Source organism: Scylla paramamosain, chromosome 5 (assembly GCF_035594125.1).
Source record: "Scylla paramamosain isolate STU-SP2022 chromosome 5, ASM3559412v1, whole genome shotgun sequence".
Taxonomy (NCBI): Eukaryota; Metazoa; Arthropoda; class Malacostraca; order Decapoda; family Portunidae; genus Scylla; species Scylla paramamosain.
Window position 1 is genome coordinate 18051692 of NC_087155.1, and position 14616 is coordinate 18066307.

At 42.8% G+C, this 14616-nt stretch overlaps 1 protein-coding gene and 1 pseudogene across 2 annotated transcripts in view; both read left to right on the forward strand.

Annotated features, from left to right (window-relative positions):
* LOC135100616 (chorion peroxidase-like) overlaps positions 1-4418 on the forward strand; it is a 4433-nt gene extending 15 nt beyond the window's left edge. The window contains exons 1-6 of one of the 2 annotated variants that reach the window (XM_064003678.1): positions 1-726; positions 1158-1274; positions 1665-1791; positions 2690-3071; positions 3412-3579; positions 4098-4270. The exon at positions 1-726 is cut by the window's left edge and continues 15 nt beyond it. In XM_064003678.1, coding sequence (XP_063859748.1) covers positions 552-726; positions 1158-1274; positions 1665-1791; positions 2690-3071; positions 3412-3579; positions 4098-4124 — 996 coding nt within the window. In that variant the 5' untranslated portion in view covers positions 1-551 and the 3' untranslated portion in view covers positions 4125-4270. Of the gene's footprint in view, positions 727-1157; positions 1275-1664; positions 1792-2689; positions 3076-3411; positions 3580-4097 lie in introns of both variants that reach the window. The other variant, XM_064003677.1, reaches the window with a different exon arrangement.
* Positions 4419-4850: 432 nt separating this feature from the next.
* LOC135100951 (peroxidasin-like) lies at positions 4851-13234 on the forward strand (annotated as a pseudogene).
* The last annotated feature ends 1382 nt before the right edge of the window (positions 13235-14616 follow it).

Sequence of the window (14616 nt, forward strand, 5' to 3'; positions counted from 1 at the left end):
ATAAGAGCAGGGTGAATGAGTGGAAGCCCCAATATATTATTATCCTTTATGATATTACCTTATCCTTTGCCGTGTGTGTTATTCTACCTTATTTCCACCCAATCCATAAATTTGTCTAAAGCTCCCCAATGACTCAGTACTAACAACCTGATTACTGAGTCTATGCCATTCTATCCTGTCTTTCTTAAATCTATCCTCAAGCTTGAATCCATTTTTCTTGTCCTTCCCTGTTTATTTCTCAGAATTTTGCTTATATCACCCTTGTTGCATCTCACATCACTTGAAGGAATGGATTAGACTTCCTCTTAATCTAATTCTGCCTTTATCAAGCACAAACTCATTATTTATTGCCCTACCTGGAGAATTTTGCTTATATCACTCTTATTATGTCCCCTATACCACTTTAAGACCACTATCAGACCCCTCTTAACCTCTACCTTTTATTAAGTTTAAACCAATGATTTATTTTCCTAAACATAATTACTGACCCTGAAAATTGTTTCCCTTTGTGTCATTGTATTATCTCGCTCCATTTCTTCTCCAGAGTGTGTATGACAGCCTGTGTGGTGACATGGTGGTGTCTGTGGCTGACTGTGGCAGGCATGGAGGTCTGGGGAGGAGGAAAGGATGGGGAAAGAGGAGGAAGAGAGGAGAGGTCCCTTCAGCAAATCCCCTTAGGAACCTCAGGATTTCCCTTACCTGTGGATATTGACCCCATTCCTTCAGGTAAGTGAGTAATGGGTGGTGATGGTGGTGTAAATTATCATAAAGTTATCATAAATACTATCACTGAGTTTATGTAATGTTGCTTCACTAGTCTTGGCGATATCAACATACTATTATATCACAAAACTATTACTATATTTAAGTATTACAAATACTATTATGCACTATACCAATTTGTAAGGTGCTATTCTGTCCATCCATCCATTCATCAGATACTCAATTACTCATCCACACACACACACACACACACACACACACACACAGTCCATGCATCCATTCATAAATTCATTAGTCACTCTGTCAATCACTAACCTGCTTACTCCATCCATCCATTCTCAATCTCTAACAGTTCCTAACATTACCATACTCAATTCACCAACCATCCATTCATCCATCCATCCATCCATCACTCAATGAATCTTCTGCCACAGGTCCTCATGTCACCATGCCCCACATCAGCTTCCGAGACATGGGTAACCTAGTCCAACAAGCTGCTGTGGCCGTGAACGAGAGATTTGATACTGTTGAACCTGCCATATACCAGAGCGGTGAGTGTTTGTCTGTCTGTGTGTCTGTGTGTGTGTGTGTATGTGTGTGTGTGTTTACCTAGCTGTTGTGTTTTTTTTGTTTGTTTGTCCAGTTTTGGTTTGTCATTAAGGTGTCAGCCACTATAGAAAGGTCAAAAGGTCATCCTGGAAGAGTTTAAGTCACAGGCAAAGGGAGATACAGAATTAGGCTGGGGGTTCAGGAATTTACCATTGAAAGGGATGAAAGACAGAGACTGAGAGAGAGACCCTTGTATATTTCTACCCATCAATAAACAGTAGCAGCAATAAAATGAGCAGGAATATTTTATACAAGGACTGCCCACTTGTAGCCCTTGTGTTCTTATGTGAATCTCTACCCACAATGCAATATCCCATGTCATCACATTCCAGGGGCGCGGCAGGTCCCCGGCACGCCCGCCTGGTTCATGGCCGCATCACACAAGACCAAGGTTGTAGCCAAGAACATCTCCAGAATTGCTCTCATCTCAGAGGAGGCCACCAAATACACTGCACAACAGTGAGTCTTGACTCCTGGTGCCACCTTACCAACTCACACCACACTCTGGGAAACTTGTGCAGAAGATAGGAGGAAGGCACAGGAGGAGATTACAAAGAGACAAGCTTGAGTTAGGCTTTAAAAGGGAGATAGGGATGATCAGAGTATTTAGTGGTGGGTCTTCAATTCTAAAAAGGTAGCAATTCACAAAAACAGGACACTGAGAGATTTGAAAAGAAGACAGGAGGAAGGCACAGGAGGAGATTACAAAAAGAAAAGCTTTAAAAGGGAGATAGGGATGATCAGAGTATTTAGTGATGGGTCTTCAATTCTGAAAAGGTAGCAATTCACAAAAACAGGACACTGAGAGATTTGAAAAAAAGATAGGAGGAAGGTACAGGAGGAAATTACAAAGAGACAAGCTTTAAAAGGGAGATAGGGATGATCAGAGTGTTTAGTAGTGGGTCTTCAATTCTAAAAAGGTAGCAATTCACAAAAACAGGACAGAGAGATTTGAAAAGAAGATAGGAGGAAAGCACAGGAGATTACAGAGACAAGCTTTAAAAGGGAGATAGGGATGATCAGAGTGTTTAGTGGTGGGTCTTCAATTCTAAAAAGGTAGCACTTAACAAAAACAGGACACTGAGAGATTTGAAAAGAAGATAGGAGGAAGGCAGAGGAGGAGATTACAAACAAACAAGCTTGAATTAGGCTTTAAAAGGGAGATAGGGATGATCAGAAGACTGTTAGTGGTAGGTTTTCATTTCTAAAAAGGTAGCAATTCACAAAAACAGGACATTGAGAAAAATTTGAAAAGGAGACAGAAAGAAACCATACAGATTGAGATAAGCCTGAGTTGAAATTTTGAGTTTCTAGCACTTCCAGCTTTCAACACCCCCCTATCCCTCCCTGCTTCAAGATTCTGGCTGGAGAGAGACCAGGTGAGCTATGGGCTGCCTACAGCTGATGTGCGGGGGACGGTGCTGGGCGACCAGTGCCCTGTGGAGGTGGACTTTCCCTGCCAGCCACGCAAATACCGAGCCTTCAACGGTTACTGTAACAACGTGCAGAATCCGAGATGGGGCAATACCAACACTCGCTACCTCCGTTTCCTCCCGGCGGATTATGGCGATGGAGTTGCTGTTCCTCGCCAAGCTGTTTCTGGTGACTTCCTGCCATCAGCGCGAGCCATCAGCCTGGCTCTGCACCGCGACCATGACACACCCCACAAGTTTATGACATCTGTGGCTGCTGTGTTTGGCCAGTTCATCTCCCACGACTTGGCACACACGCCCCAGATGGTAGGTTTGTGTTGGTGTGTTTGGACTGAATGTGTGTGCTGATAATAGCTGGTGTGTGTGTGTGTGTGTGTGTGTGTGTGTGTGTGTTGGTGTGTCTGACTGTTTGCGTTGTAATTTGGGGTGCTTTGGAGAATGCTATATGTGTTTGTGGTTGAGTGATTTGTGGTTGAGGTGCAAATAAGTAGATATACCTTACCTAACAAATTTATCTCCCAACACCTAACCTAACCTACCTAAACTAACAGAATCTATCTCCCAACCTGACCTAACCTAAGCTAACAGAAATTTATCTATCCCATCACCCAACCTCATCTAACCTAACCTAATACCCCCCCCCCAGGCTACATTGGTCAACGTCTGCGCTGCTGTGGCGTCAACTTCCGAGACTTTCACCCAGAGTGTTACCCAATCCGGCTGCCAGACAACGACCCGGTCTACTCCCCACTCAAGCAAAAGTGCCAAGAATACATACGGTCTGGCACTGCCCCCCGAACCGGATGCACATTGGGTAGGCACTCTTGGCACTCTCTCACTCATACACTTGCTTGTCTGTTTGGGAAGGGATGTGTGTGTGTGTGTGTGTGTGTGTGTGTTTGTCAGGGTGCATCAATATATGGACTCTAGGAAGTACCTGCATCTGCTGTGTGTGTGTGTGTGTGTGTGTGTGTGTGTGTGTGTGTGTGTGTGTGTGTGTGTGTGTGTGTGTGTGTGTGTGTGTGTGTGTGTGTGTGTGTGTGTGTGTCTGTGTGTGTGTGTGTGTGTGTGTCTGTGTGTTTGTCAGGGTGCATCAATATATGGACTCTAGGAAGTACCTGCATCTGCTGTGTGTGTGTGTGTGTGTGTGTGTGTGTGTGTGTGTGTGTGTGTGTGTGTGTGTGGTGCCTTGTCTGGGCCATGATTATGTACAGGTGGACATATAAATAGATAGAGATTATTATTATTACCGACTCCTAAATATATAGATAGATAGATACATGGATAGACAAAAATTATCATCACTCTTATTAATGGTGACACTTCACACAGGCCCCAGAGAACAGATCAACCAAGTGACATCCTTCATTGATGGGTCGGTAATCTACGGGTCCAGCAAGGAGGAGAGTGACGAGCTGCGTGCCTTCTCTGGCGGCCTCCTCAAGGTGCAGCGCGGCCCGGCAAACACCCAGATCCTCATGGCTGACACCAACCAGATTGACTGCAAGACCTCAGGAAGATTCAAGTATGTGTTTGTGTGATAGATGAGTGCATTAGTTAGTGAAAGGGTTATTCAGAGCCTTAGACTGATGTATTTGAGGTGAACATGACAACCAGATTGACTGCAAGACCTCAGGAAGATTCAAGTATGTGTTTGTGTGATAGATGAGTGCATTAGTTAGTGAAAGGGTTATTCAGAGCCTTAGACTGATGTATTTGAGGTGAACATGACAACCAGATTGACTGCAAGACCTCAGGAAGATTCAAGTATGTGTTTGTGTGATAGATGAGTGCATTAGTTAGTAAAATGGTTATTCAGAGCCTTAGACTGATGTATTTGAGGTGAACATGACAACCAGATTGACTGCAAGACCTCAGGAAGCTTCAGTAAACTTCTATCATTACTCACTGGCTTGTCTAATTAATTTTGGTCAACATCTATTTCCAGAACAAGCATTAACAAACCATTATCTCTCACAGGTGTTTCAAATTTGTGGCCTCTCTCATGCCAAATACTGTGGCCTATTTTGATGTAAGTTCTGCCAGTACAGTGTTCTTTGCAAGTGTTCTGCTTTAAATCCTGACATGCCAGTACTGTGTCCTCTGCAAATGTTCTGTAAGTTCATCACAGACCAATGTATGGGTAGGGATGACATTGGAAGTAGAGACGGGCTGCCACGTGTAGGCCCAATGGCTTACTGCACTAACCTTTCTTGTGCTCTCAATGTTTTCCTTGTTGCCAGGAGGAGAAGGTGAAAGAGCGTCCCATCACAGACACGTGTAGGCCCAATGGCTTACTGCACTAACCTTTCTTGTGCTCTCAATGTTTTCCTTGTTGCCAGGAGGAGAAGGTGAAAGAGCGTCCCATCACAGACACCTTCTATGCTCCCTTCGACCTTTACGAGCCCAACAAGTTTGACCAGGTTTGACCAGTAACCTGTTTTTCTTTTTTTTTGTTCCCCTACACACACACACACACACACACACACACACACACACACTGCTGCTTATTATGGGCACAGTCAAATCAATGTGATGGTGGTAAAGTTCCTTCCCTGTGTCTGTACTGGTTACTTGCCCTGTGCTGTTGTCTGTTGCAGGGAGTCTGTGCAATCTGGGACTCCAGAAAAAAGAGAAAGTAATGATCATTTTCCTGATATAATTTCTTGTAAGTAGTGAATTGTTTGTTAGGTATGGCCTGCTTAGGTTACTGTAGTTTTGTCTTGTGCAGTCAGTCATGCATCCTTGAAAATGAATGTGGAAATATACAAAACTTTTCAAATTTTGATAGATTTATGAGTTTTATGATGTGAAAATGCATTACAATCTTATCTAGCAAGGTTGACTGGTTAAGCTGAATCTACAGTAACCTAACATAACAAAATCTTTCTCTGTACAGAAAATTGTATCAGAAATATGCTTATTGAAATTTTTTTTTATTTTCTTGCATTTTTTGTTGCTCTTAAATAAACAAAATAAAGTAAATAGATAAAACCACTAAGAATTTTGTGGTATCCCTGACTACAGACACTCCCATTAACTCTTGCACAGATATATGGTGCCATTCACAACACTAAAGGCAATGCATAGAATATTTTAGAGCACCTACAGGAAAGAAAAGATTAAAAAGAGCAGATTATTCAATGTGTAGCTGGTGTTATGCTCAGAGAGTGCTATACAACAAGTAATAAATGAATTAGTATTTTTCTTTTTTTATTTTCTTGCATTTTTTGTTGCTCTTGCATAAATAAACAAAATAAAGCAAATAAATAAAATCACAAAAAATTTTCATATCAAACATCAATGAAAGATTTAACATGCATAATGAAGTAAAGAAAATGATGAATTTTGTCATACCCCTGGCTATACAGATTGCCAGTGACATTTGCAGTGTATTAAGTAAGGTGACAGTGTTTCCCCCATACACAGAGCTCACTGCTGACCACAAGGGGCCGCTGGGGTCGGCCTACGCCTTCAGCAAGCCCAAGGCACAGGCTGTCAAGATATCAAACTCTTCCTTCATTCTCCAGTTTGCTTCGGCACGATTTGTAAACAATTTCCTCTCTGAGTGAGTTTTTGTTTACTTTTGTGGTCAGTAATGTGTGTGTGTGTGTGTGTGTGTGTGTGTGTGTGTGTGTGTGTGTGTGTGTGTGTGTGTGTGTGTGTGTGTGTGTATCTCACTTTTACTCATGTCAGTAATGCATCCATGTATGTTTGTATGTATGTATGTATGTATCTCTATCTAATTTGCCTTAGTACACCAGGTAGACAATAAAATAACTGGAAAAAACACAAAAAACAGCAGAAATTTCCCATAATTAACAACAGAAAGCCAAGCAAACAATAAAACAACAGAGAAAATGATAAAAACACCACAGTTTTGTCTACCACGCCTCACCACTGACAGTCTCTCCACCACCAGAGCCAGGTCACGCAAGACTCGGGCAGCAGACGGCCAGCTCAAAGACATTGAGTCAGGTTCCCCAAACAACGTACTGGATTTGATGGAGGTTCTGCCTAACACTGACGTCAGCGATATCACGGAAATTCCTAGCGTGTTTGAGCGTGACGACCAGACACTGCCCTGCGACCACACTTTGCGTTTCCGCACAGCTACAGGGTGGTGCAATAATCTTAACTTCCCGTCCTTCGGCAAGTCGTTCAGGGCAAAAAGTCGACTCCTACGTCCTTCTTATGAGGACGGTGAGTGTCTGTCTGTCTGTATGTCTGTGTATGTGTGTATATATATATGTGTGTGTGCATGTGTGTGTGTTGGTATTTGGGATAGGTCAAGAAATTAAATGTTTAGGTTTGATGAAGTAAGGGATAAAGTCAAGAGTAGATCAGATAGATGTCTATGTGTCTGTATTAGTGTTAGGGATAGAACATAAATAATGTGTTCAGGCTTTATAAAGTTAAGAATCAGAGAGAAGTCATTTCAGACAGCTAGAGGTCCCAAAGTGATATAGAGAGCATGACAAGGATGACATAAGCAAAATTCTCAGGGTCAGTAATCAGGACAGGACAAGAAATAAAGAACTGAAGCTTGATAAAGTTAGGAAAGAGTATAAATAAATATGTTTGTAAATGAGTCTGTGGTGCCTTGTCTGTGCTGGCCTGTGTGGGAATGCTAGCCTTGTATGTAGACAGAGAGACAGACAGATAGATATATTACTATTATTATTGTGTGTGTGAGTGTGTGGTGCCTTGTCTGGGCTGGCTTCTGTGGGATTGCTAGCCTTGTATGTAGATAGACAGACAGACAGATAGATATATTACTGTTATTATTGTGTGTGTGAGTGTGTGGTGCCTTGTCTGTGCTTTGTATAGGACTGCCAGTCTCACAGATAGATATATAAACTTAATTCTCACTGAAGTACCCCCATACCTTATCTTCTATAGGACTGCTAACCTGACAGATAGATAGATTAACAAACCAATTTCCTTACAGTACAATCAAGTACCCCCAAACCTTGCCTTCTGTGGGACTGCCAGCCTGACAGATAGATAAACAAATGAATTTCTTTACAATACACTCAAGTACCCCTAAACCTTCTCTTGTCATCCCCAGGTCTGTCTAAACCTCGCGTCACTTGAGTCACCGGCAAGCCTCTCCCTTCCCCTCGGCTCATTTCCACCAACATGCACAACAACGTATCTGCACCGCATGTCCGCTATACCCTAATGGTCATGCAGTGGGGCCAGTTTATTGACCATGATATTATTTTCACCCCCATCAACAAAGGTAGGTGTGTGTGTGTGTGTGTGTGTGTGTGTGTGTGTGTTTACATAGTTGTAGCTTCCAAGGTCTGATAAACTATTGATTTGTTGTCTCCTGATCTTTATATGTTTAGTTTTCTTTAATTTCTGCATACTTGTCACTAAAACTATATATTTTCTTAGTCTGTTCCTAACCTAATCTATCTTTGTTGTTTATCATTATCTGTTTTTTTTCCATTAGTTATCAAATCTCCTGTTTCTCTTTCTCATTCTAGTGTTAACAGGTATATGTTTTCTAATATTAACTTAACTGTGTATGTGTTGATAAAAAAAAAAAAGTACTTATTCTCTCTTTACTTCATGTCTGTAAATACACTGACTCCTGGCCCAGCATCTCTTCACCTCACCCACTAAACACATTCACTTCTCTCTCTTCCAGGTTTCCAAGACTCGATTCTGGATTGCCGCAGATGTGACTCTCCCCAGACAGTCCACCCTGAGTGTTTCCCCATAGCCATTCCTCAGAACGATCCATTTTTCCCTCCTGTCAATATATCATCTGGCCAGCCATTCTGCATCCCCCTGACCCGCTCCATGCCAGGCCAGCTGACTCTAGGTGTGTGTGTGTGTGTGTGTGTGTGTGTGTGTGTGTGTGTGTGTGTGTGTGTGTGTGTGTGTGTGTGTGTGTGTGTGTGTGTGTGTGTGTGTGTGTGTGTGTGAGAGAGAGAGAGAGAGGATATGAAGGTATGCTGTGTGTGTCTATTTTCTCTTGTGGGATGTGACAGAGAGAGAGAGACAGATAGAGAGAGTGAGATAGTTTGTCTTTGCTTCTCCATGTAGGTGTGAGGGAGACAAAGAGAGACACATAGAGTGTGAGATAATGTGTCTGTGTGTTTGTCTGTGTGTTTAGTCTCTATCATCTAAACCTAACACAGCAAGGCCAATAAAATGATAAAAGAAGAAAATCAACACTACCAATAACACTTTCATCACCTAAACATATTATTACTATTGCTTAAACATAATTCCTTCAACCAGGCTCCCAAGAGTGAAAGAATTACCATTGCTATTATCATTATCACCATCATAACACAAGTAATTTGTTGACCAGGCTACCGGGAGCAAATGAACCAAGTGACTGCCTTCATCGACGCCTCTCACACCTATGGCTCAGACAAGTGTGAGCAGCAGCAACTGAGGACCAAGTCAGTAAGTGTGCAGCACCGGGGAAAACCAGCATGAGGCTTCTATATCTGTCATCCACATCTATATACTAGTCTGATCTTGTTTTAAAATCTCCCTATTGACTGGGTGCTAACAACCTGAAAAGTAGTAGTAGTAGTAGCATCTCACAGTGCTAGGCTGGCCACTGACACCCATACACACACACACACACACACACACACACACACACACACACATACCTATTGGTTCTGAAAAGAGGGAGAAAGAGAGATGCAGAATAATGTACTACTACTGCTACTCCACTACCCCTGCAGGACGGCATGCTACGAGGCACACCCAACCCCCTGTGAGGCAAAGACCTGCTGCCCACTGAGAATGAGAACCATGAGTGTCAGGCTCCCTCTGGCCGGTGCTTCACTGGAGGTTAGTGTTTGGCTGAGGTTAGCTTAGGTAAGGTTAGGTAAGGTTACTGTTTGCATTGCTTACTAGATGATGTCACTGTCTACATATGACTGAGAGAGAGAGAGAGAGAGAGAGAGAGAGAGAGAGAGAGAGAGAGAGAGAGAGAGAGAGAGAGAGAGAGAGAGAGAGAGAGAGAGAGAGAGAGAGAGAGAGAGAGAGAGTCTTTAAAGAGTCATTTATGTGTATGTGATTGACTGAATGGGTGAATGAGAGAGAGAGAGAGAGAGAGAGAGAGAGAGAGAGAGAGAGAGAGAGAGAGAGAGAGAGAGAGAGAGAGAGAGAGAGAGAGAGGAGAGAGAGAGAGAGAGAGAGAGAGAGAGAGAGAGAGAGTCTTTAAAGAGTCATTTATGTGTATGTGATTGACTGAATGGGTGAATGAGAGAGAGGAAGAGAAATAGAGACCCTTCAAAGAGTATGTTTTTTGTTTGTCTGTGTGTGTGTGTGTGTGTGTGTGTGTGTGTGTGTGTGTGTGTGTGTGTGTGTGTGTGTGTGTGTGTGTGTGTGTGTGTGTATGACTGAGTGAATAAGAGGAAAAAAACAGAGAGAAAGCCTTGAAAACATCCACTTGTCTGTTTCCTCCCACCCACAGGAGACACCCGGGCCTCAGAGCAGCCTGGCTTGGCTGCGCTACACACTCTGATGATGCGTGAACACAACAGAGTGGCCGGGGAACTGAAGCGCCTCAACAAACACTGGAATGATGAGCAGCTCTTCCAAAATGCCCGGCGTATCGTGACGGCCATCAACCAGCATGTCACGTACAATGAGTGGCTGCCAAGGGTGCTGGGGTGGAACGCTGTTAATCTGTATGAGCTTAACTTGCTGCCTGAGGGCTATTCTGAAGGTAGGTTAATGTGTGTGTGTGTGTGTGTGTGTGTGTGTGTGTGTGTGTGTGTGTGTGTGTGTGTGTGTGTGTGTGTGTGTGTGTGTGTGTGTGTGTGTGTGTGTGTGTGTGTGTGTGTGTGTGTGTGTGTGTATGTGTGCAACATTTCCCTCTAACACACTGCACTCCTAATGACTATCTCTCTCTCTCTCTCTCTCTCTCTCTCTCTCTCTCTCTCTCTCTCTCTCTCTCTCTCTCTCAGATTACGATGCATACTGCAACCCAACAGTGCTCAATGAATTTGGCATAGCCTTCCGCTTTGGCCACTCTCTACTCAAGCCTTCCCTGGAGCGCATGGACGGAATATTTGCCAAGCGCAACCCTCCTGTCAAGCTGAGCGAACACTTCTTCAACCCAGACCTACTCTACCAGCCTGGGATGCTTGATGAGATCATCCGCGGCCTGACTACTGTGTCCATGGAGACACTGGACCAGTTCTTGACAGATGAGGTGACCAACCATCTCTTTGAAGACAAGCGGCAGCCATTCTCTGGCCTGGACCTGGCTGCCCTCAACATCCAGCGAGGCAGAGACCATGGACTGCAGCCTTACAATGAGTACAGGGCCCTCTGTAACCTGACCAGGGCGAGGTCGTTTGATGACCTGCACAGGGAGATAGCGAGGCCGGTGATCGAGCGAATGAAACGGACGTACGCACACGTGGATGACATAGATCTGTTCACTGGTGGATTGATTGAGACGCTGCTGCACGGTGGACTGGTCGGTCCCACGTTCGGCTGCATCCTCGGCATTCAGTTCAGGAACCTCCGCTGCTGTGACCGGTTCTGGTATGAGAATGCTGACCCACTTGTGCGCTTCACCGACCCTCAGCTCACTGAAATAAGAAAGGTGGGTCTTCCTTGGTGGTGGTGGTGGTAGTAACAGTAGCAGTAGTCTATCCATCTGTGAGTAATGAGTGGTGGTGGTGGTAGCAGTAGTAGTAATAGTATCTCTGTTGGTGTTAAGTAGTGGTGGTAGTAATAGTAATAATAGTAGCAGTAGTATCTCTGTCTGTGGGTGGTGAGCAGCAGTAGTAGTAATAGCAATAGTTCATTTCTCTTTATATACCAGGCTGGCAATCCCACACAAGCCACACACACACACACACACACACACACACACACACACACACACACATTCTTATCCCAGTCAGCCATAGGATAGAAAGGAATAATAGTAGTAGAAATAATAGTAGCATTAGTAAAAGTAAATCACCTTACTTATCAAATCAACTTAAAATCTAAGTAACCTTGCCAAATCTACTCAAAACTTAACTTAATTACCTAATCTGTCCTAAATCTAGTTATGTCTAACCTTACTAATCAAATTAGCTAACTTATCTTGATCTTACTTAACAAATGAAGTGTTTTAGCAGCAAACAAATGAGCTCAAGTGTGTCTCTTCTCTACAGGTGACACTGTCCAAGCTTCTGTGTGACAACTGTGACTATGTGGAAAGTGAACAGTGGTCTGTCTTTGACCTTCCAGACCCCTTCCTGTAAGTACTGCTCCTGCACACACACACACACACACACACACACACACACACACACACACACACACACACACACATACAGACACAGACAAAATGCTATCCCCTTATCCCTTCCTCACCCCCAGGAACCCCCGAGTGTCATGTCGCGACCTCCCCGGGGTGAACCTTGAGCTGTGGAAAGAGCGTGTGTCATGTGGCGTAGGCAAGACTAACATCGACATAAGTGGAGCAGAACGCATCTCTCCTTGTGTTATGTGCACCTGTACCAAGGAAGGGGTGAGTCTTGTGCATCTGTCTGTCTGTCTGTTTGTCTGTTTGTTTTGCTATTTATAATGCTATCAATGCCTGGAAGTGCCTATCTGTCTGTTTATCTGCTTATTAAACCCAACCCCCACAGCCTGTCTGCCAGAGCCTCAATTAACAAGTGCCTAGAGACTCCCTAAAGGCAAATCTAAGTATTTCTCCCTCTCTCTCTCTCTCTCTCTCTCTCACAGCTAGTCTGCCAGCCTCAACTAACAATGGTACCTGGAGTCCACTTATATACAAAGCTGAGTGTTTCTCTGTCTCTCTCTCCTCCACAGCCTGTCTGCCAGAGCCTCAAGATAGACAACTGCTTCCACCTGGCCCAGTCCTACAGTCCTGAGTCTATTCTGAATGACCACGTGTGCAAGGTGCAGTGTGCATTTGCCTTCCGTGCCTTCCCACAAGTGGCCACTCAGGACTCCAACCAGCTCGGATTTGCCAACAGTTAAAGAGCTGACGTCACAAGAAATGGTTAGAGAATATTTTGCAATGTCCCTATCTTGTGAAGTATGTTAGGGGTGGGGATGCTCTCTCTCTCTCTCTCTCTCTCTCTCTCTCTCTCTGTCTGTCTGTCTGTGTAAGAGGCAAGTTTTGTTTTTGTTCAGCAGATATATGGTATATTATGACAGTAAATTTGGGGTTGAGTGGTTGTATTTAGCAATGTCTCTCTGGAGTAATGCTGTAAATTTTTGTGTTTGTTTCTCCCTTGTATGTATGTATGTATGTTCCTCCTGCTCCTCCTCCTTGGGTTTGTGAAAGACTATAACATCTTACAGAAAAAAAAAAAAAAAAGAAAATTAAGTTGTTTTCATAATGCTGCTACTGCTGTTTGTATGTATGTATGTATCTATGCATCTGTGTATATGTGTGTGTGTGTGTGTGTGTGTGTGTGTGTGTGTGTGTGTGTGTGTGTGTGTGTATTGATGGAAACACACACACACACACACACACACACACCACACACATGATTAGGTAGAGAACAGACACAAGAAAAGGTATACTCGTATTCATTCAAATCTTGCAAAATGACCTTAGTATGGCCCAGAATACAGGTCATTTAAGGTCAAGTTGCATGAAATTTGGTTATTTAGTGAGGAATGTTGGTATATGTTGACCTCAGCAAGACCCAGGACACAAGGTCATTCAAGGTCAGATGTATTGCTGTTTTGAATTCAGCAGATCCAGAATGAAAGGTCATTGAAGGTCAAATTATGTTTATGAAGCTTTTCTATTTAATTTAGTGAGATGTGTGTGTGTGTGTGTGTGTGTGTGTGTGTGTGTGTGTGTGTTCATGTGTTATTCAATATCATTCATCTATGTCTTTTCAGCTCCTTTTAGCCCTAACTTATTCATGTGTGTTCTGTCAATGGTCTCACTTCATTGCACCTCCATTCACTGTGTTAAGAAAGGAAAAGTCTCTTGGTGTGGTAGGAAACTGAAAATTATATTTCTGCGTGCTTATTTTCTTCTGCTAAGTAAACCTAACTCATATTTTATCCTAGTGTGTGTGTGTGTGTGTGTGTGTGTGTGTGTGTGTGTGTGTGTGTGTGTGTGTGTGTGTGTGTGTGTGTGTGTGTGTGGTGTGTGTGTGTGTATTGTATGTTAATGTAAATTGTAATATGTATTTTATTTTTTATAAAATATTGGCTAAACATGATATTTCTATGTAGTAATGTCCCTCTTCAGTCTCCCTGTGTGTGTGTGTGTGTGTGTGTGTGTGTGTGTGTGTGTGTGTGTGTGTGTATTGTATGTTAATGTAAATTGTAATATGTATTTTATTTTTTATAAAATATTGGCTAAACATGATATTTCTATGTAGCAATGTCCCTCTTCAGTCTCCCTGTGTGTGTGTGTGTGTGTGTGTGTGTGTGTGTGTGTGTGTGTGTGTGTGTGTGTGTGTGTGTGTGTGTGTGGTGTTTTGTCTGGGTCATCTTGTGTAGAACTGCTGACCTGCTATATATATATATATATATATATATATATATATATATATATATATATATATATATATATATATATATATATATATATATATATATATATATATATATATATATATATATATATATTTTAGTGTCCAAATTGCCCCAATATGTCATGGGTAGGGTGTGGTGCTTCCTATCAGGGGAACAATGCCTCCCCTAATTTGGCAGGAAAGAATACATGTACACTTGCCATACAGAGGAAAAAAAAAAAAACTGTTACAGGACTGCACAAGTAATACAATACAGTGAAGCCTCTGATACTGAATAAGATGAGAAAAATAATATCAATGAAAGGAATGATGAAACACTTTGAAGATGT